This window comes from Artemia sp. Qi Xiang Cuo, chromosome 18 (assembly GCF_049724085.1).
Source record: "Artemia sp. Qi Xiang Cuo chromosome 18, ASM4972408v1, whole genome shotgun sequence".
NCBI lineage: Eukaryota > Metazoa > Arthropoda > Branchiopoda > Anostraca > Artemiidae > Artemia > Artemia sp. Qi Xiang Cuo.
The window spans coordinates 37050840-37074065 of record NC_142811.1 but is presented as its reverse complement, the minus strand read 5'-3'; the positions used below and the strand labels follow the sequence as shown (position 1 = coordinate 37074065).

At 35.6% G+C, this 23226-nt stretch overlaps 1 protein-coding gene across 2 annotated transcripts in view; it reads left to right on the top strand.

The window, feature by feature from the left end:
- The first annotated feature begins 253 nt into the window (after nucleotides 1–253).
- The window catches only part of LOC148941462 (ribonuclease H2 subunit B), a 143021-nt gene continuing 120048 nt past the window's right edge, over nucleotides 254–23226 (top strand). For both annotated transcript variants that reach the window (XM_089104069.1, XM_089104068.1), the window contains exon 1: nucleotides 254–374. In XM_089104069.1, coding sequence (XP_088960195.1) covers nucleotides 296–374 — 79 coding nt within the window. In that variant the 5' untranslated portion in view covers nucleotides 254–295. The remainder of the gene's footprint in view (nucleotides 375–23226) is intronic.

The window sequence follows — 23226 nt, the reverse complement described above, 5'->3', positions numbered from 1 at the left end:
ATATTCAAATGATTAGCGTTTACAAAATTATACCCGTATTTATACTAGCTAGAGTTTTGTTTTCAGCAGAACTCAGGCTCTCCGGCTTCGGTAAAGGGCTTAAAATTGAATTTGAGCAAAAGCTAATTATTATGTTTTGGAAAGAGCATAAAAAAGGCATCCAGTGGCATTTATGTGAATATCGAGTGGTTATTCGTAGGTCATTCATGTGAATTATTCAATATATACCTAAATTGTCAACGATTTACCAAATTTTCGCGGACAAATTAAAACAAATAAACGTGTATTTCGAAAAATGGTAAAGGAAAATGATTGCAGAACCTTTTTACCAAAAACGGAGAAGAACAAAAAGAAAATCGTTTCCATATTACCTGGTAAAAATTTGCAACTCGGTCTAATATGTTTTATTTTCTATGGTACATCTTATAGCACCATTAAAACCTTAGCCTATCTACATTAGTCTATGTTGGCCTAGTTTATCAGAGACTAATACCTGTAAACGAGGCTTTAAATTTAGAAAAGTTTGAAGGTAAGATGGTAAAAATTTACCAAATCATATTATTGAGTTACGACTAAAGTGAATATACCACTTGATGCCCTTTTTTATGCTCTTTACAAATAGGCCTATAATAATCATTTTTTGGTAAATTTTTACCAAATCATATTATTGAGTTAGGAATAAAGTGAATACACCATTGATGCCTTTTTTATGTTGATTACAAATATAATAATCATTTCTATTGGAAATGAATTTTAGCCCCCCCCCTATATATGCCAATTAAGGGGATATATTTATACAGTAGGGGGGGGGGGGTAAAGTTTAAACTTACCTCCTATTTACGTCAGAAAAAAATTCCCCCCCCCTAATGTAGAAATATATACCTTTAATTGGCATATATAGGGGGGGGGGCTAAAATTCATTTCTGATAGAAAGGATTATTTTATTTGTAATCAGCATAAAAAAAGGCATCAAATGGTATATTCACTTTATTTCAAACTCAATAATATGATTTGGTAAAAGTTTACCCATTTTTGTAGGAAATGAATTTTAGCCCCCACCCCTATATAGCCTATACCAATTCAGGGTATATATTTCCACATTAGGGGGGTAGGGGTAATTTTATTTCTGATGTAAATGAGAGGTAAGTTTAAACTTTCCCCCCCACCCCCCTAATGTGCAAATATATACTCTGAATTGGTATATATAGGGGTGGGGGCTAAAATTCATTTCCAACAAAAATGATTGTTATATTTGTAAAGAGCATAAAAGTTTCAATCATGGTATGCTAAAAATAAAGAATTATGCTCTAGTTTAAAGTGCACACATGCAAGCATGGGCATACTTAGCTTCTTGTCTAGGGGGGAGGGGCAATTCTGTGATGAAAGGTGGGGGGAGCTAAAGTTATATTGGTAGTTTACAAAACCTTACATTGCCAACAAGTTTTGTCATACCTATGAAATCTTTATTAATAAGTAGGCTAATCACCAAAAATCATCAATAAGCTTCAGCATTAATCTTCTTGGAAATTTCCAAGATGTTATGGATAATTGCTTCTTGTTTTACTTTTATTCTGTCATTCCAGCTGTTTATTTCCAGCTTTTTCAGCCTTCCACCTTTTATCAACTGCTTTTTCAGCCATCTACCTTTTTTCAACTGCCTTTTCAGCCATGTCTATTGTAAATTTGAAGTTCTAGGGGGGCAGCTGTCTCCCCTGCCCCCTCCATCCACCCATGCATGTAAGATATTCAAAAGTTTCAGTAGGCTAACTTAGGGTATCTTCATAAAATTTCCATATAGCCTAAATTGTGCTGTGGTGAGTTGTTAGTAGTAGTAGTAGTTACTTTTTACTCTTTCCAAATATCATGTTTACTTTTCTGACAATGAACCATCTCCCATTTTTATGGTCCCAGATATAGCCACAATAACAGGGCTACCACAGATACACAATAACAGGGCTACCACAGAGTCCCTAAATTGAATGAAGGTCCCTATTGGTCCCTTAAATTGATTAAGGTCCCTATAGTCCCCTTTCTTGCTTTGGTTTAAAGTTCCATATCCTGAAGGCTACCAATACCTGTGAGTATACGGATTTCAGTATTTTTTTTCAATTGAGTTTCCTGGGACCTGTTTTTACTTGTCTAAGAAAGACAAAACTTGTTGTTATATAGGCTACAGTGTTATTGTCTTGACAGAGTAGACAGACTAGTAACAAAAAGGAGTGACCCCCTTTGCCTCTGGAGTCAATAGGCTAGCAGGTGGAAGGGTTTGGTTGTCTTTAATAATTACTTCAAAACCTTTTTTCTGGGTGTTGTTTTGTTGCAAATAGAAGAAAGTAAAATCAGAGAATGACTCCAAGTACAAAATACAAAGGAGGCGGTGTTAAAACCAGGTTTCTTGCATGATTTTGAGCTTATATACATTTCTCAAACTATTAGACTACTTCCTAGTGCCCTTTTTTATTTGAATGCATTTCTGATAATAGCCTATAGCCTATATATTTTTTTACTAGCTTGTTTTCTTTCTTTTTTTTTGAGGTTCAGGGTTTGAAGTTTTAGTTTGAACAAGATGGGAAAGTGCAAATTCAAGCAGACTTGGTTGGAAGAGAAAGCTGCAACAGCACACCAAATGAAAGAGTGGTGTAGAGTTGTTCTGGGAGATCTATTTCCTTTATACTGTTTTATCTGCAATACATCACTTGTCTGCCATAAGGGCTCCTATGCTTTACTGCAGCATGCCCAAAATGCTGAACATAAGAAGAATATTAACATAAAGCTAATGCCAAATCTACTTTGTCTCTTGGCAGCATCTTCTATGGAGACTGGCAGAACTGTCCTTGTACCTAGATGCTTATGTAGTGTGGGATGAAATGACAGTTGTAGAAATTATATGAGCCCTGAAGATGATTAATTCTGACTATAACAGCACACCAAATGAAAGAGTGGTGTAGAGTTGTTCTGGGAGATCTATTTCCTTTCTACTGTTTTATCTGCAATACATCACTTGTCTGCCATAAGGGCTCCTATGCTTTACTGCAGCATGCCCAAAATGCTGAACATAAGAAGAATATTAACATAAAGCTAATGCCAAATCTACTTTGTCTCTTGGCAGCATCTTCTATGGAGACTGGCAAACTGGCAGAACTGTCCTTGTACCTAGATGCTTATGTAGTGTGGGATGAAATGACAGTTTTAGAAATTATATGGGCCCTGAAGATGATTAATTCTGACTATTCTGGGAAATCTGCAGATAGAATAGCAGATGTATTTGGAAAAATGTTCAGAGATACAGTAGTCAAAACTTCTCCCTTGGGCAAACTAAGGTTGCTTATTTTCTAACCAAATCTCCTGGACCCCATTTCTGGAAGATGACCCTTGATTAAGTTGGCAACAGTTATAATGTTGTAGAGCTTGAAAAAACCACAAATTCCAAAAGTAAGAAAGAGCTTCAAATGATGATCTGATTGAGGTCCAAAAAGATGAAACAAGTGGTAGAAAGACATCTAAAAACTGTGTTTATTGGAAATGCCACAGCTGAAGACTTGAAGTCAGAATGATCAATGAGAGTGGTTTATCTATCTCTAAACTACTAGTGTTAATCTGTGACAGTCCAAGCAAGAATAAAAAACTTGTCCACCTGAGTGACAGTGAAAATCTTGACAGGTAAGATCCATTTGGTACACAATGCTTTTTGGAAGGTTTTGCAGGAAATCTGCAAGAATTGTTCTAATCTGATCATCAAAGTGTACTACTTTTTTAGCAGCTGGCCTGCTAGACAAGAAGACTATGGAAAGATCCAAGAGAAAACTGGCATTCCTAAATCTTGCTATTTGAAACACATACCCACCATATGGTTAATAATAGGACCTGCTGCTTTGAGGGTAAGGAAACAGATGCTAGCTACAAAGAGATCATCTGGCTGATCAAACAACTGACTGTGAAAGCAGAGTGTCAGTTTGTTGTTGATAGTTTGAACCTCTTCACACATATTACTGAAAAGTTTCAATGGAAAAGCATCTAGTGCATGAACTCTATACAGAGCCAAATCTCTTGGTCTTTACATTGGCTGGACAAATCTTAAAACCTCAAGCAACAAAGAACTTTGGGATGAACTAACGCTTCAGCCATACTAAGATGAAGAAAACTTAGTGCCACTGCTACAGACAGTTGTGAGTGACAAAATTGTTGACTGTCTTGAGTCAGTAGACAAGCTTCTAAAACGTTTGTTCATGCAGCGTGTTCAGAAGCATTATTCTGTGGCTGCAAGATATGTCCTCCCAAACTTGTCTCAAGTTGTAAAAATGCTTTGACCATTTCACTTGGGTCTGCTAGCACTGAGTGGGGTTTCTCCCTTTCTGGGTAAGCTCTCAGCAAAGAAAGAGCTTTGATGAATGAGTGAACTTTGAATGCAAAATTGCTTGTGATAGATGGGTTGGGCAGATTTGGAGGACATTCACAACATGTTGCTATCACTGAAGACTTAATAAAACTGACCAAATTTGCTAGAATGAAATATGATTTGTATCTACAGTAGGAAAACTGAAAGAACACTGAAAGAAAAAAAAACTGAGAAAGAGCAGCAGGATTTGGAGGCAAGAGGATGGTTGAGAGACCAGTAGCTTGCTGAAACCTCTTTGAAAAGACAGACAATAGAGACTTTCAAAAAATCTATCAAAGAAAAAAAAGAAGCACGTGGTTCCAAGGAACAGGCCACAGACGAGTTGATGAAAGTAGCTCATAACCCACCAAAAAAGGACATTGAAAAGAAGGACATGGTTGAGAAACAGCTAGTGCGAGCCATGATAAATGGGACTCTGTCAGTGCACACTGAACAAAAAAAGCAAGCTGCTACTCTTGAAACCGGCCAGCAGCAGTTAGAGTCAAAGAAACAGTTGCTGATCACATCTCTGTTCCGGCAGAAGGCAGTGCAAAAAAAATGGAAAAAATAGGTTATGTGTTCTAGTTACCATAACCTTATCTCTCATAATTTTTTTGTATCTGATTTTTGTATTAGAAAGTAAAGCATTCAGAAAAAAAAGAAGAATAAAACTCCTCCCGTGACATGATGATTCTCAGGTGGCCTGTTTCTTAATTATTACTTGGCCTCTTATCCTGGAGAGATGTCTGCAAATGATCATTCCCATTTTTGTTTCCTTAGTCAAGTGTCATTTTCTGTTGTCACTGCTTTTTCTTTCAAAAGCTTTCTGAAAACTGAGTTTTTGGGGTCCATTTTTTGTCCAGAATGATCCCAAGAGAGGTCCCTTTTTCAACTAAAAAGAGGTCCCTAAGTCCCTATTTTTTACCACTTGAACCTGTGGCAGCCTTAACTTATGATGCATAGCATGTTCATATTGATAAGATTATCATATTTTTTTTTTCATGGTTATCCCCATTTAAGTCACTTTGAATGATATTCTTAGTGCAGTTTTATTGCAATAATAATAATATCACAATAATAAGTAATATTGTAAGCCTTTTCAATAAATTTGCTATGATTGACCTCATCTAAAGGAAGGATGATAATGAAATAAAAGTAGTATCATAGATTCCTTATTTTATACTCATTCCAAATATCAAGCCAAGAATACAAAACATGACATGTTACAAGGTTCAAGACAATAGAGAAATGTTTAATTTTATCATGCCAAGAATACAAAACATGACATATTACAAGGTTCAAGACAATAGATAAATGTTTTAATTAGACTATATATACCATTCAGGGGGTATGGTGCATTCTCAGAAAAAGTAATCAAGCAGATATATAGAAAGAGCATAAAATATTAGTATTAGTTTCATTTTGTTAGCATTTTTACTTTAGAAGTAGTCAATTTAAGCAACTGTACTACATTTTGTTGTAAGATATCATTAGTAAAAATATATTATATGCTAAATTTTAGGGTAGAAGTCACATATGAAAAAAAAGGAATATAACATTATATTCTCTAATTAGTGCCCTTCCCAAATAAAGACTAGTAATTTTTGCTGTTGTATTTGCTCCCCCCCCCCTTCTTATTTCTCATTAACTGCTGGTTCATTATGCCAAACTTCCTAGAGCCAATTTGAAAAAAAATAAGCAACATCAGGAATTTTTACACATAGCCTAACCTATGGCTGTACCTGTCCTCATTAATAAGTGGGGGACTAGGTTACATTTGCAGCAACAGTAACATTCCATTCAAAGAAGATGAAATAGAAAATCTAATAAGTATATCTTCTTTGTTCCTATTTGACTTCGGCCCTATTATATACCTTGCCACCTGTTCTGGTCTCAACACCTTGAAAAAAAATCCTACTTTATTGCATTCAGAACTTTTTTATTCTCAAATTTTTATTCCAGTTTGATTACATACTGGTTGCTCCCTCTTAATGCCCAGAATAAGGTAATGTATCACTTACCAACACCTAAAAAATGTTTTAATTAAAAACTACTATAATTCAAGAAGAACATACCATTATAAAGTCCATGCACAAAATATTGAAAAATTTACAATTTCCATATAAAAATTATGTAGGATCCTTTAATCTGTCTATAAGACCATGAGGAATGACCTCAAAGTCATACATATTCTTACCAAAAAGGGAATCAAATGGATCGATACTACAGATCTGCCAGCAAAAGATGTCTCACAGTCATATCCTCCTGTGATGTGGAATTTATAGAGATGTTTTCTGGTATAGAGCTAAGCCCCATCCTGCTCAAGTGTTGTCTTCTCCATTCCAGTCCAGGAACTTATCCTTAATTTATTGCTGGCTGAAAGCTAGTATTCTCCTCTTTGCCTGCATTACCATCAATCTGATAGAAGTATTCAGCATGAAATTAAATAGCAAAGTATAATATAAGCACAAGCAAGCAAGTTAGTTCATAATACCATATCTCCCTTCCCTTCATTTGGGAATCTGCCTACATGGCCAGCCTTATCAGTGGTCTAATTACTCTGCTGCTGCCCCTCCTCAAAACCTTGCTCTTTTTGCTATAGTTTTTTAGATTTTTGAGAATGATTCATTTATTGCATTTGTTAACAATATGAAAGCATCTGTTGAGGAGTGGTGTTTCCTGAAACCAGTTTGAGTGTGAGGGATCATATTATTTTTTTCAACAAACCAGAGGAGTCGGTAATATATCATTTTCTCCATTATTTTCCCCATCACAGGAGTTATCACTATGGGCCTATAAAACTCAGGGTTATTTTTGCGTTTATTTTTTTTTAGGATTGGTAGGAGGGACGAACATTTCCAGATATTGGGGAACATAGATGAAGTCCAAGCATGATTGTAACAATTTAGAAGTTCCTGTTTGTATGAAGGGGTGAGATTCTTCATCCATGTAGGGTGTATATTGTCATAGCTGCCGCTAGTCTTGGTCCTAATATGATGTATTGCATTATTCATTTCCTGGATTGAAAATGGGCTGGTTATATACTCGGATCCCGGGTGTGGTTGGTAACTTGAGTTCTTAGGAAATGGGGACATTTTGCTGCAATTATTTGATGTTAGCTTATTAACAAAAAGAGTGGCAAATAGCTTAGCTTTTTCATTATCATTGTCATAATGGGTATTATCATGTTTAAGCTCATACAGGAGTGGGTTGGGGGAAGTCTTTTTCCCACAGATGTGGCCTATGACTTTATGTATAATTGGCTCATGTGTTTCTCTGGAGAGATTATTTGCAAAATTATTCCAGTAGTTATATTTAGCATCTATTATAGTCCTTTTTAGATTAGATTCTGCTTGTATTTTTTTTAAATATGTAGTAGGTGATGTTTTCTTATGAATGTTCTCCTAGCTGCCTTTTTTGTTCTCCATTTATTTTGGCACTCATTTGTCCACCATGCTTTGGGAATGTGTTTAGGGATGGTTTTCTTGGGTGTTGTCCTGGGGATAGCATGATTAGCTGTATTTATTAGTAAAGATGCCAAAACTTCAGCATGTGTGTCAACTGTTGTGTTTGAAATGCATGAGTTTTAGGTGAAACTTGTAATTCATCATTTAGCTTATTTTGGAGCATAGGCCAATTTGCTTTAGTGTTGATATATTTGGAGGTATGTGATAGGGTTTCAGCAGGTTCGTTTAGGGAGCAAACAATAGCAAAGTGGTCAGTACATAGACTATAAATTTTATTTATATAAATTTTATTCAAAATATTTAATGACACAATTTGTAGGTCAATTGTAGAGAAGCTGCCGCTTTTGGGGTTGAAATATGTATTCAGGTTTGGAGGGGTAGCAATAGCTAATTCAATATTATTTGAAGTCATAAGCTCAATGAACTTACCAGCTTTATTTGCTGGTTTATTCCCCCACAAAAGGCTGTGGGCATTGAAGTCTCCACAAATAATGATATTTTTTAACATATTAGAATTATATAGATAGTTAAAGAAATCCATGGCATCCGTGGTTTGGCCTCTAGGGTTATAAAAGCTTAATATGTAAGTTTTTGTATTATTCAGCCAAACAATAATACCAATTGCATCAACATCATTTACAAAATCTTGAAAGTTGATGCCACGGACTTTTATATTATTTTTAACTATTAAAGCTACTCCACCTCCTTTTCTCTCTGATGATCTATCCTTTCTCAAGATAGTATATCCCAGAGACTTAACTTGTTGATATTGGATTAAATGAGTTTCCTGGAGGCAAGCAACATTGATGGAATTATTATTCATAAAAGATATTAGTTCATTTAGCTTATTTTCTGTGAGTGATCTTGCATTCCACTGGAGTATTGATATGTGTTGTGTTGTTGATTAATTTTTCATATGACTGTGTATCAATGTTCAGCTTTGTTAATAGTAAAGCAAGATCTTTTTTTGCTTGAATGAGCATATCATAAGGGATGTAGATTTTTGCCAAGTCTGCAATGATTTTTGTTTTCTGTAGTTGATGTATGTTAATGGCCTGAACTGCATTACAGTTTAGAATGAATAAGTATATATTTGGGGATTGCAAGTTTGGTTGTGCATCCTGTTTGTCAGTTAAGGAATTAATTACTGGTAGTGTTTCTGGTTTGTTTCTTCTTGGGAGGGGGGCCAGGCTGACCTCATCTCACTGGGCAAGGACGCTTGTTGACTTGGTGATTCTTTCTGATAGGGATGTGCGCTAGGGGGCTTAGAGGATGGTGTTTTATGCGGGGTACTTCATGCATTGGGGGCATTTGACTTGGGGGTTTTGGTTGGTTTCATATTGGGCTTTATTTGGTATGGTTGGGCAGCATTTGCTTCCATAGCTGCAAAGGGGTATGGAATGGCCTTCTCTGTTGCTATTTGGAGTGTTAGAGCTCTTTTCTTATATGCAAGGTATAGTGATTTATTGGTAGATTCATGTAGGCCTTTGCAATTGATACATGTAGGCTGAGTGTTGTTGCAAGTTGTCAACTCTTTAGGATGGGATGCTTTACAATTACTACACGCTAGGAGAATTCCATTGCATTTGTTTGTTGTGTGTCCCAGTTTGAGACACTTGTGATACTGGATGGGCTTTGGTTTGTATTCCTTGTGCGGTTTGATTTGCCCAAATAGGAATAACTTTTCTGGGATATCAATTTTTTCCTTCAGTGTAACTAAGAAAGATCTGGGATATTCAGAAGAGATTTTAGATTAATTATTTTGCTGCTAAAGTTCTGATCTTGAACAGCTATTAGCAGAGATCCATCACGGTGAATATTAAGAGAGAACATTGATTTTAGCAATTTGAAAATTGCAACTCTTATCGCAGTAATCTTTTTTATTTCAAAGGGGGTAATAGGAGAAATTTTAAGGTAAATTCCTAAGTTTTGGGAGGGAGGATCTTGGGCGGGGAGAGGGGAAATACTTTTGATTGGGGATGTTTTTTACTTTTTTTAGAGCTTCTAGAAAGGACCTCTTGAAAGCCATTATCATTATTTATAGTGACATTAGCCCCTGTTTTCACTTTTTCACCTTAATAAATAACAAATTATTAAGGTTTTGGTATTCGGCTTGCTGCTGCTCTGTCTTGCTGCTGCTCCTGCATTCTTCAGTTTACATCCGAAAAGCAGATCGTCCCTGAATGGGGTGTGAGGATGTCGCAAGGAAAGATTTGAGGGAAATCGGAACTTCTTGAGAGGATGTTAAGAGGAAGGCTTTGAATAAATTGGGATGGACGAGGAGCCTGTACAGCTGTGTTGGCTGGAGGTGGCTTGGTGCTCCAGTGTGTTGTTAGTAGTAGTAGCATTCTGTTTGTATTATATATTGTCTACATTGTAAACAAGTGTCCTCATATGCAATTGACAATTTACGAAGGAATAATGTTTTAGCTTATATTGCCATTCTAATGAAGTAAGAGTCCCATCCCGCTAGTAAGCCTGTCCCCTACGAGGCATAAAGGTTGAATAGCTCTATGTCTATTCTGGATAAACTGTTAAACAATGGAAGATAGATGGGAAACTTGTAGATGGAGGAAGCTTTTCTTCTTTTAAATTAAATCATAGGAAAGAGAGAATCAGTTCCGAAAGTAGTGTCATTATATGGAAACGTTCTTGGTTGTCCTAAAGTAATGAAGCCTATAAGCTGGACTTCCATGGGCATGAGCATTCTTCAGTGGCAATCTATTTGCAAACTCTTCTCATTAAAATTCCGAGAAAAAAAAGCTTTTGGGAGCCTAGCTGGAATACTATTCTAAATATTCGCGTAATATTCAGAATAACATTCAAACTGGCACTTGACAGGTTAAGCACGTGGGTTTACTTAAAAATAGATTAAAGGAGTATTTTTTGGATGAAGAAGCATATTGACGAATTACTTTCTTTTATTTCTATTAAAAAATTATGATGAGGGATGAGTTTTTTTTTTTGTTTTTTTTTAATGCTTGAATACTTGGTTGAGAGTCAAAAGGTTACAACCGTTTTTATCAGACGCTTGGCTTCCATGCCTGGGCTGTTGCTGCAAGCGATGCATATTTCTTTAGTAGTTTGCAGATAAATCAGTTTAGTTCATGTAAAGTATTAGTAGAGCTGGATTAGGCTGCAGAAGAAATTTAAGATAAATGTTAAGGATAAAAACTTCCTGAGTCATTGATGGCACATAGGGTGTTGAATCGATGCTTCAGTTGTTGGGTATTTTTACAGGGCCAGGTAGGAAGCCTGTTGTCCAACCTCGCGGCAGCTGGAATTGATCCCTGGACCCCCTATTCTCAAGAAGAGCATCAGTCCACTGCGCTACCATAGTGTTAAATAAACATAATTTTTTGAAAATCCATTATAAAAAAACTCAACAGGACAAAATTGACGCCAGGGAATCAGCGTTAATTTATATGAAATATTTCATTTTCTTTTTTTTCACTTTGCTCAGCTTATTATAAGGATTTATTTATGTATAATTTTTTAATTGCCAAGAATAGCGCAATAGAATTCATTATATGTCATTATAAGAATTTTCTTCAGAAACAAAATGAATATAAAAAAAGAAAAACGGTTCAGATGTCGCTTATCCATGGCTCAAGCAGGAGCATGGGAATAGTGGTCACTCTTAAAGAAGTCCCGTGTTGCCACCGATGCAAGAACTATGCGGGCTGCTAAATTAGCGTTTTATGATCACAGTAATACCTGCTAACTAGTAAAGACGGAATACTAACAAAGAGCCAACGTACGGGGGATACCACTTTATTTGAGAACCTTTTGGATTTACCGTAACAGAAAGACAAAATATGCATGGGTTAAGAAAAATTGTGTTTTTTTGCAATTAATAAAAAAAAACTTTCCGAAAAATAAGTTTTCAAAGAAAAGTAAAGGCCATTTTAAACTTAAGCTCAGCAGATACAAATGCCTGTTAAAATTCATACTCAAAATGACCAGAAATTACTATTAAAGAGTAAATGAAACCCAAAACGAACAGATATCAAATAAACAATCATAGAAAGAACATACAACAGATAATAATATAAATGAATAAATAGATTTTAAAGTAATTAATGTTTAGATTGAATATGAAAATCAAGCTTAAAACGAAAAAAAAAATGTTTTCCTATTAAAGTATAAATGAAACTTAAAACGAACAGAAATTAAATAAACAATCAGTGCACACAAACATACAATAGATTATAATGTAAATGAATAAATACATCTTAAAACGAGTAAAACTTAAATTGGATATGCAAATCAAGCTTGAAACGAACAAAAATCACTACAAACAAGAGTTTGGGTATCGCCTCCTTCTCTCACTGTAAAAGTATAAAATCTACTCCGTCATTGGCGCTGTACTAAGAGGTATATGCGTCTTGAACAGTCTTGGAAAGTATAAACAACATCAAATTGAATATTTGATGTATAATGATATTAATTGTTGAAATATCCATCTTCAAGAATTTATTTCACGGTAATTTTATTTTTATTTTCGATGCTGTAAGACTGTAAGAACTAAAAAAGAAAATATTTGTAATATAGTTTGTTTTCAGTTAAGCGCCAATGACGCAGTAGGCTTTTGTTTTTTATTTACAGTTAAGGAAAGGGGCAGTATCCAAACTCTTGTTTGCAGTGAAACTATATTCGTCTTGAACACCTTTAGAAAGAACTAATAAATTAAACTGAATATCTGATGAATAATGATATTGATTGCTGAAACCTCATCAGTTCAAAATTTTACTATAATTTTAATGTTTATTTTTAATATTACGTACAAAAGAAAATATTTGTATTAAAATTGGTTTTCAGTAAAGCGCCAATGACGCAGTAGGTTTTAGACTTTTACAGTGAGAGAAGGAGGCGATACCCAAACTCTTGTTTGTAGTGATTTTTTTTTTCGTTTCAAGCTTGATTTGCATATTCAATTGAAGTTTCACTCGTTTTAAGATTTGTTTATTCATTTACATTAATATCTACTTTATATTAGTTTGCATTGATTGTTTATTTAATTTCTGTTCGTTTTTAGTTTCATTTGTGCTTCAATAGCAAAATATTTTTTTGTTTTGTTTTAAGTTTTGATTTTCATATTCAATCTAAGCATTACTTGCTTTAAGATCTATTTATTCATTTATATTATTACTTGTTGTATGTTTTTTTGCTATGATTGTTTATTTAATTTCTGTTCGTTTTGGCTTTAATTTATTCTTTAATAGTAATTTCTGGTCATTTTGAGTTTGAATTTTAAAAGTTGTTTATATATGCTGATCTTAAGTTTAGAATGGCCTTTACTTTTATTTGAAAACTTATTTTTCGGAAAGTTTTTTTAAATTAATTTTTGCTCGTTTTTGATTGCAAAAAGTTTCAAGTTTTTAAAAGTTACTTATTTCAAAATCAAACTTAAAAAAAAAAAATCAAGTGTTAATCAAAGTATTAAAACTGGTATACGGCTCCTGGTAAAATGGTATCTCAAAATTTTTATTGGATAGGTTGTGGGAAATAAGGGCGCGGAGGAGGGGGGGGCTAATTGCCCTTCGCTCTCTTTTGACTCTATAAGAGTTAAGTAGAACTTTTATTTTAAATAAAATGAGCCCTCTCTGAAGTTTATACGAGCATCCCTTCTAGAAAAACCATATATGCCCCCAGGGCATAACATACAACGCCTGTCCCCGTGCCCTGGGGGGTTGTGTCAACCCCGAAGTTTTAATATCTGATATTTGAAATATTTTTTATTTGATTTTATTTTATTTATGCTTTAAATTTTTGTATTTGACGTAAATTTGATGTATTTGGGGGAAAAGGGCGTGGAGGGGGGGGGCTAGTTGCCTTCTGATCTCTTTTGATTCTTAAAAAGTGAACTAGAACATTCACTTTCCAAACAAATGAGCATCCCTTCCATAAGAACCTTCTATGCCCCCAGGGCATAACTTACAACGCCTGTCCCTGGCCCTGAAGGGTTGTGTCAACATCGGAGTTTTGTTATCGGACCTTTGAACTATTTTTAACAAAATGGCTATCTCAAAAATTTCATCTGATGCAATGCTTATCTCAAATTTTCTGTCAGATATATCAGTGGCAAAAGGGCTTGTGGGGGGGGCTAGTTGTCCTTCGATCACCTTTGACTCATAAACAGGGCCTTAGAACTCTCGATTTCCAATCGAATGAGCTCTCTTTGAAGTTTATACAAAGACCCCTTCTATATAAAGTGCCGCTGGAGAAAAAATAAATGGAGTGTGGGGGAATCTAGCTGCCCTGCGATCCCTTTTTACTTATCAAAAGTGAATTACAACTTTCAATTTCCAATCAAATGAACCATCTTCGGAGTTTATACGAGCATCCCTTCCATAACAGCCATATATGCCCCCAGGGCATAACTTACAATGCCTGCCCCTGGGCCCTGAGGGGTTGTGTCGACACCTGAGTTTTTGTTATCTGACTTTTGAACAATTTTTAACTTAATGGCTATCTCAAAATTTTTATCGGATGCATTCAGGAAAAAAGGGCCTGGGGGGGGGGGTGGGCTATTGGCGCTCCAATCTCTTTTGACTCTCAAAAACAGAACATGAACTTTTAATTTCCAATCAAATGAGCCCTCTGAAGCTTTTACGAGCATCCCTCCATAAGAGTTATATATTCCCCCAGGGCATAACTTACCACAGTCCCTGGGGGACTGTGTTAACCCCAGAGTTTTCGTGATATCGTCTTTGAACTATTTAAAAAGAAACGGCTATCTCAAAGTTCTTATCAGATGGGTTTGAGAAAAGCAGGGCGTAGAGGGGGGAGTATTACTGGGAGTATTACTCCCCCAGAGTATTACTTACAACGCTTGCCTCCGGGCCCTGGGGGGTTGCGTCGACACAGGAGTTTTTCTTATCTGGTCTTTGAACAATATAATGAAATGACCATTTAAAAAATTTCATCGGATAGGCTTGGGGAAAAAAGGGTGTGTGGGGGGAGGGGACTAGTTGACCTCGGATATCTTTTGACTCTTAAAAAGTGAACTAGAACTTTCAATTTGGAATCAAACGAGCCCTCTCTGAAGTTTATACGAGCATCCCTTTCATAAGATTCATTTACGCCCTCAGGACAACACTTACATCATCTACCCCCTGGACCCTGGGGGGGGGGTTGTGTTGACACTGGAGTTTTTTTTATCTAATTTTTGAACAATTTTTAAAAAACTGGCTTTCTCAAAATTTGTATCGGATGGATTTGGAGAAAAAAAGGTGGGGGGGGGGCAAGTTGCCGTTAAATCTCTTGACTTTTAAAAAGTGAACTAGAACTTTCAATTTCCAATCAAATGAGCCCTCTATGAAGTTTATACGAGCATCCCTTTCATAAGAACCATAGATGCCTTTAGGGCATAACTTAGAAAGCTTCCCCCCGGGCCCTTGGGGGTTGTATTGACACCGGAGTTTTTCTTTTCCGACCTTTGAATTATTTATTTTTTAACAAAATGTCTATCTCAAAATTTCCATCAGATGGCTTTGGAAAAAGAAGGTGTGTGTGTGAGGGGGGGGGGGGGCTAGTTGCCCTCGGATCTCTTTTGACTATTAAAAGGTGAACTAGAACTTTCAATTTCCAATCAAATGAGTCCCCTTTAAAGGTTTTACGAGCAGCTCATTCAATAGAAACCATATATTCCCCCAGGGTATGACTTAGACCGCCCGCCCTCAGGCTCTGGGGGGCTCTGTCGGCCCTGAAGTTTTCGTTATATGGTCTTTGAACTATTTTCAGATAAATGCATATCTCAAAGTTCTTATCAGATGGGTTTGAGAAGAAAAGGGCGTGGGGGGGGGGGCTAGGTGCCCTCCAATCTCTTTTGACTTTAAAAAGTGAACTAGTACTTTCAATTTCCAATCAAATGAGCCTTCTTTGAAGTTTATACAAGGATTAATTCCATAAGAACCATATCTACTCCCAGGGCATAACTTACAACGTCTGCCTACGGGCGTTGGGGGTTGTGTTGACACCAGAGTTTTTGTTATATGATCTATGAAATATTTTTAACAAAACGGCTATCTCAAAATTTTTATTGGATTCATTTTTGAAAAAAGAGCGTGGGGGAGGAGGGGCTGGTTACCCTCTGATATCTTTTGACGTTAAAAAGTGCACTAGAACTTTCAATTTCCAATCAAATGGGCCCTCTGAAGTTTATAAGAGTATTCCCTCCTTAAGAACTATATATGCCCCCAGGGTATAACTTATAACCCTTGTTCTGAAGACTGTGGGGGAAGTATCCTGCTCAAAGACATAATTTCCAGAACTTTCAACTACGTTGAACAAAATGGCTGTCTCAGACTTTTGATTGGATGTTTTTGGGAAAATGGTGGGTGTGGAAGGGGTGTTAGTTGCCTTCCAATCACTTTTGAGTATTAAAAAAGGCACTAGCCATTTAAATTTCCAATCGAATAAGCCCTTTTTGAAGTTTCTATGACAAAGCTTTCTATGAAAAAAACTTATATGCCCCCAGGTCATAACCTACAACCCTTGCCCAGAGGGCTTTGGAGGGGAGGAGGGTTGTCATCCTAAAAGACCTAATTCTCTGAATTTTCAACTACGTTGAATAAAATGGCTATCTCAAAATTTAGATCGGATATGTTTGGGGAAATGCTGGGCGTGAGACAGGGGTTAGTTGCCCTCCAATCACTTTTGACTATTAAAAGGGCAACTGGGCCTTTCAATTTCCAATCGAATGAGTCCTTTTTGAAGTTTCTACGACAAAGCTTTCTATAAAACAAAACTTATTTACCCCCAGGGTATAACTTACAACCCTTGCCCTGGGGGCTGTGGGGGAGTGTCCTCCTCAAAAACATAATTTCTATCTGGAAATCAACTACGCTGAACAAAATGGCTATCTCAAAATTTTGATTGGATGTGTTTGGGGAACTGGTGGGTGTTGACGGGGTCTTAGTTGCCTTCCAATCACTTTTGACCCTTAAAAAGGGCACGAGAACTCTCTATTTCGAATCGTTTGAGTCCCTTTTGAAAGTTCTACGACGACCCCTTCCATATGAAGTGCCTCTGGGAAAAAAAATAATAATAATAAAGCGTTGGGGCCGTATGGCCTTTACTATAGGCAACGCTATAGCGTTGCCTCTGATTGCAACATTCTTAGGAAATCGTAAAACAACTTCCTACGAATTTTCCGAACAAATTCCAAGCAATTTTACGTCCTGGTAATTTATATAACAAATTAAAAAGCAACAAAAACAAAGAAGACTTGACAATGCATAGTATGTTGTTCCCCGCCTCAAAATCTTCATATGAGCAACATTGACTCAATATATTGATTGTCTGGGTTGCAGCAGTAGCTAGCAACCTAGTAAGAGATGATCACGTCATATGCTCAGAAATGTGTTAGTCCATAACTCCTAAAAATAGTGTCGGATCAAAACAAGAAGGACGATTTTAGACCCACTTTATCGAAAAACCTATATAGGAAACTTACCGTCCCTTGGCTTGAATAACGAGGAAAATCTATTGGCTTGAAAAACAAAATAAGTTGCTTGAACTACGATATTCTGCTTCGACACCATCTTTTTTTCTTGTCCTCCAGAATTTTTTTTTTTTTAGTAGAATCAGTTTTTTACAAAAAATTATATTTTTCTATAACACTGTAGTAGCAAATGTTATTAACATTTGTTAGTGTTATAACATATTGCATATGAAACTCAAAATAGTATTTTTAACATTATAAAAAGCATGTAGATATATTTATGTAAAATGCATTAACTTTTTTAGGGTCTTAACGAAAAATTTGATTTGTGAATTGAAACTAGAAAAAATTCAAAATAAATGTTATTTTATTTTAGTTTTCAGTTCAGAATCGCTAAAGTTAGTATGTAAACTGCAAAAGTATTTATGGTGCCTGAGCAATAATTTTTATTTTTAAATTGGAACTGGAGAAATACCTGAAAATTTAGAAATAAGTTGTTTTTTTTCCTTTCGATTCAATTAACTCGTTATGTCATTTTATGGGTAGGAGTTTAAATTGTTACATTAATGAAATCATTTCCATTATTATATTTCATTTTTTTTTTTAAATGTTTCCCAGGATCAATGGCAATACCCCCCAAGAAAACTGACTGGGAAATTATAACGAGAAAGCAGATTCATACCACAAGCATGGTATCAGGAACCAAGAATGTTGAAATTCATTCAGATTATTTTGGTATTTTTACAATAGAGCTAAAGCCAGTGACAGGATTCATTAGTGATAGCTTAACAATAGACGAAATTCAAGCGGAACCCGACTATGTTGATGCATTTGATAAGGAACATCTTTATCATGGCTCCGTTCATGAGCATAAAACTATGATGGTGGATACGGAGGGATCCGTTAAACCTCAATATGAGATAGAGACACTTGACAGCTCCTATGCTGCTTTCTATCTTGGGAGCACTCCTTCAATTTTCGGATTGTTTCATACAGACAACATAAGCACTTATTCAATAGAACCGTTTTACATATATAATAATCAAAGGGGCGATCGTCGCTTCATTTTAAGGTCCTCTCGTCCCGTCGAGATCCAGAATGAGCATTATCGTCCGGAAGCTAATAATTGTAGAATACGTAGGGTTGATTATCAATGGGGAATCAATAATATTGGCCCAAGGTATAATGAAGAATGTTCCCGGCTAGATTTTTTACCAACCGATTTCGAAATTAAACGAACAAAATATCGGTCGGACGAAAAATACGATAAGAACACAAATGTGGCTCCAATTCACCTCCATATCAGCCATACAATGTACGCTACAACAATTAAGACTAGAGACGTATTGCCCTACTTAGCCACATTGATGCTTCCGGTATATGACGGTGTCCGAAGGTCCACTTTTGATTCTGATGATAATAGTAGGCCGAACGTTTTATTACAGCTAAAACATGTGACAGCCAACCACGTTGCAGCAGACAAAGAGCTGTTAAAGCTGACAAAGTCACCATTCAGCATTAATGAATATCTGATGGAAAATAAAATGAATAAAGGGGTATCAGGGTTTGCAATGACAATATACCCTACATTTAACACAATTGACAAATCTATGAAGTTTGCGACTAATCCATGCAGCATATGTAATGATGATAGTACACTCGTCATTATGCTTAAACACTGTAAAGGGTATAACGAGCCACAAGAAATGTGGATAAATAGTTACTATTTAATGCAAGCTATAGGCTATCAGCTGTGCAGTAAAGATGATAGGAGTCGCGACAATTCAGAAGCAAGGTGTCGAACGTCTTACGCAATGGGTAATCTGTCAGAATACAAGTATTCTGTCGAGAATCCTTTCTCAGAATGTAGTCGGAAGGAAATTTGGTCAAAACTTAACTCTGGGGGTTCTAAATGTTTTGTTACCAGTATGTATGTTCCAGAAAACGATACCGAAAATATCAAGTATGTAAACAATGTAAAATGTCAATAAATATTTGCTGTTAAGTTCAGTTCGAGTGTTGCATTCTTCAGTTGGAGCTTTCTTGTAATGTGGTTCAGCGTGTCATGGTTGCGCATCTACTCAGCAGGATTACAAATTTTTCTACTTTTCCGATGCAATAATAAAGCTACTGATTACAAGGATTAGCGACAGGAACCGACCTGAAGTATCCTGGATTATCGTGGATTACCGGATCATTGCATTCGTGACTACAGACAATACTAACGATAGTCGGAGATGGGTTACCACAAATGAGTGTGGTGTTGTCATCTCTCAAACCCTTTAAAGGGCTAGAATGCCTTTTGCACTTTATTACTGAGAGCAACCTATTTGATTGCTTAAATGAAAATTTTGCTTGGTAATTGTTTTGTTCTATACATTTGAAAGACATGAATTTAAAATCAAGAAAACAGTGACAAAAATAAGGCCTTTTAAAAAATAAGGCTTAAAATAGTAAAACTGAATGAATTGTTGCAAATGTTTTATTTCGGGAAACGTTTAAACAATTAAGCGTGGTGTTACTGCCCCATAAATCTCTCTAAGTGAGATGTACTTTGTGATTTACTGAAAACAAGAAGAAAACTTTAATTACAAGTTTATCTCTGCCAATTAATTTTCTATATATTTGGAACAAATGAATATAAAACAAAGAAACTGCTTATAAATATGCAGTACATATTAGACAAAAAAGAAGAAAATTAAATTCTACAAACAAACTGCAGTTGAAAAAAAAAGAACTCCTGGAAGTATGAGAGCATTAACGGTTTTTACGTTATAGTTAAAAAAAGAAGAAAAGGTAAAAGGCAACTGAAAATTAAAAAACGCGATTTGAAAGAAAAAAATCTATCATTTGAGGAAGAGTCGCCATTCAAAGCTGATTGAAGAATTGTAACTTTTTTTCAATTAATATTAATGGTGGAAACCGATTGCAAAAACAATTTTGTGGATGCAAAAACAGCGTGAAACTCCATAAAAATGGTGTCAGATCGAAATGAAAACTGCTGCATTGGAATATTCATAGCCGAAAATCTTATTTATGAGAATTATGGTCCCCCATCTTGAGCAACAAGGAAAATAACTTTTTTTTGCATGGGAAGCAGTTATGTGTCTCTTTTTTATTTTTCTCCTCCTGTCTCCTCTTCTTTTCTTTTTTCTGTCACTGCTAGCGGGGCACTGGAACATCATAGAGACATTTTTAAGAACTCATTTGAAAGGAAATTGCTATATCTAGTGTCTTTTATAAGTAACACTAGATAAAGTTAAAGTAATAAGAACTACATCTTCATATACAAGATTGGGTCCGCCTGATTATATGTGTTTCTTTTTTGTAATATTTCAACTGAAAAAAAGCCAAAGGTTTTTTTCTGTGTGTTATATATTTTGTTACATCACATTTAAGAGAGCCTTGGATCAAACAGTTCGTTGTAACAAACGGTGAACAAAGAGTGATCGTGCCAACAGAAATTATCAAACAGTTCGTGGTAACGAACTTAAGGAGTGACCCGGCTCAATAGTAACCGAAACTCTAAAAAACGGAATTTTGATACCAATAGATACACCAGAAGAATCAGATTTTTATGCTGATTTCAAATATATAAGTTTCATTAAGTTTAGTGGTGCCCATCAAAAGTTACGCGGGAAGAAAATTTGCCTCGTTTTCGAAAAAAGGGGGAAACAACCCATAAAAGTCATAGAATTTTAATGAAAATCGCATCATCAGATTCAGAGAATCAGAGAACGCTATTAAAGAAGTTTCAAGCTCCTATAGCCAAAAATGTGGAATTTTTGTATTGATTGCCAGAAGGAAGATCACAGGTGCATGTTTATTTGTTCGTTTATTTTTTTTTGTTTTTTTTTTAATTTTCTCAGGGGTGATCGTATCGATCCAGTTAGTCTAGAATAATGTGAGGGGGCTCATTCGAACGGAAATTAAAAGTTATAGTGCCCTTTTTAAGTGACTGAAAGAAATTGGAGGGCAACTTGGCCCCTTCCCACGCTCATCTTTTCCCTGAAGTCACCCAATAAAAGTTTTGAGAAAGCCATTTTGTTCAGCATAGTCGAAAATCTAATTAATATGTCTTTGGGGATGACTTAATCCCCCGCAGTTCCTGGGGGAAGGCTGCAAGTTATAAACTTTGCCCATTTTTTACATATAGTATTGGTTATTGGGAAGTCTACTGGCGTTTTAAGGAGGAATTTTTTTCTAGTGGGGGGTCGGAGTAGGGGTTACGGGGGAGGATCTTTCCATGGAGGATATTTCCTTGGGGGAAGGGACATTTCTATGAAGGCCAGATTTCCCAGCATTTTTTAAAAACGATCAGAAATTAAGTAAAAAAACAAGTTTTTTTCAACTGAAAGTACAGAGCAACATTAGAACTTAAAACGAACAGAAATTATTACGTATATGAGGGGGTCCGCCCACTAGTCAATACCTCGCTCTTTACGCTAAAGTTTTTTTAGTACTTTCAGAAGAGCTATCTATTCTAATTAACTGGTATTTGTGATTCAGGAGTTTGTGTTTCAAACAAAATTCGAACTTTAGCGTAAAGAGCGAGGTATTGACTACGGAGCGAACTCCCTAATATACGTAATAAAAACATACGAATATAGAAATTCGTTACGTAAGTTAATTCATAAGTTACGTCAGAACAAAATTTCGAGAAAGCCATTTAGCCAAAATAGGGAAATTTAATTGCGAGTTTAGCTTTAATTATCCATGTACGGTAAGCCAAAGTCAAAGCTTCTTTGATTCAAAAGCACTCAGAAATTAACTTAAAAAAACAAGTTTTTTTAACTTGAAAGTAAAGAGCGACATTAAAACTTAAAACGAACAGGAATTATTCTGTATATGAAAGGGGTTGTCTCCTCCTCAACGCCTCACTCTTTACGATAAAGTTTTACTGTGTCTCACAATTTTATTTTTTTAAACAATAAAAACTTTAGCGCAAAGAGCGAGGCGTTGAGGAAGGTGCAGCCCCTTTCATACACGGACTAATTTCTGTTTGTTTTAAGTTTTAATGTCGCTTTCAGTTAAAAAGTAAGTTCCTTACTTTCATTTAAAAAAAACTTGTTTCTTTTAGTTAATAATTCTAAAAAACAATGCTTCGACTGTAATTTTATGCATTAACGAAATCAACTATTTGCTCAGATTCTACACGTGTATAAGTAATTAATTTCAAAAATGCTCATAAAAAAGCTATTGTCATACTAGAATTTCCATAATATCAGACAAGAGACTAAACATTCCGAAAGGGGGTGTGGTGTTGATGAAAATCAGTAGTAAAATTCAACTTTTATAAGAATCCTAGATTCGAATGCTAAAAAATGTATAATTGTCTATCTTACCAACTGTGATAGTCAACTATGCGTTTTTTTTAGTGGTAATCGTATCAAACCGATAGTCGTCTATTATTAATAATTAAATAAAAAAAAAAGTTTTTTAAACTGAAAGTAAGGAGCGACATTAAATCTTAAAACGAACAGAAATTATTCCGTATATGAAAGGGGCTGTGCCCTCCTCAACGCCTCGCTCTTTACGCTAAAGTTTGACTTTCTCACAACTCTTTTTTTAAACAATAAAAACTTTAGCGTAAAGAGCGAGGCGTTGAGGAGGGCACAGCCCCTGTCATTTACGGAATAATTTCTGTTCGTTTTAAGTTTTAATGTCGCTCCTTACTTTCATTTTAAAGGACTTTTTTTTACTTAAAGGCTGTGAAAGCGGGGGGTTGAGGGGGCGGCAGCCCCCCAACTAGGCCTCATCCTCTCTTTACGTTTTAAGGTTTGACCTTTTAACTCAGCCTCTTTAACTCGGTAGAACATGTAGTTTTTTTATAATAATTTCTGCACAGTTTTGTGCAGTGTATTACTTATTATTGCTTGACTAACTGTTAGATGATTGTGTATTATTCTTTTCTTTCTCGACAGGGTGTTTTAAGG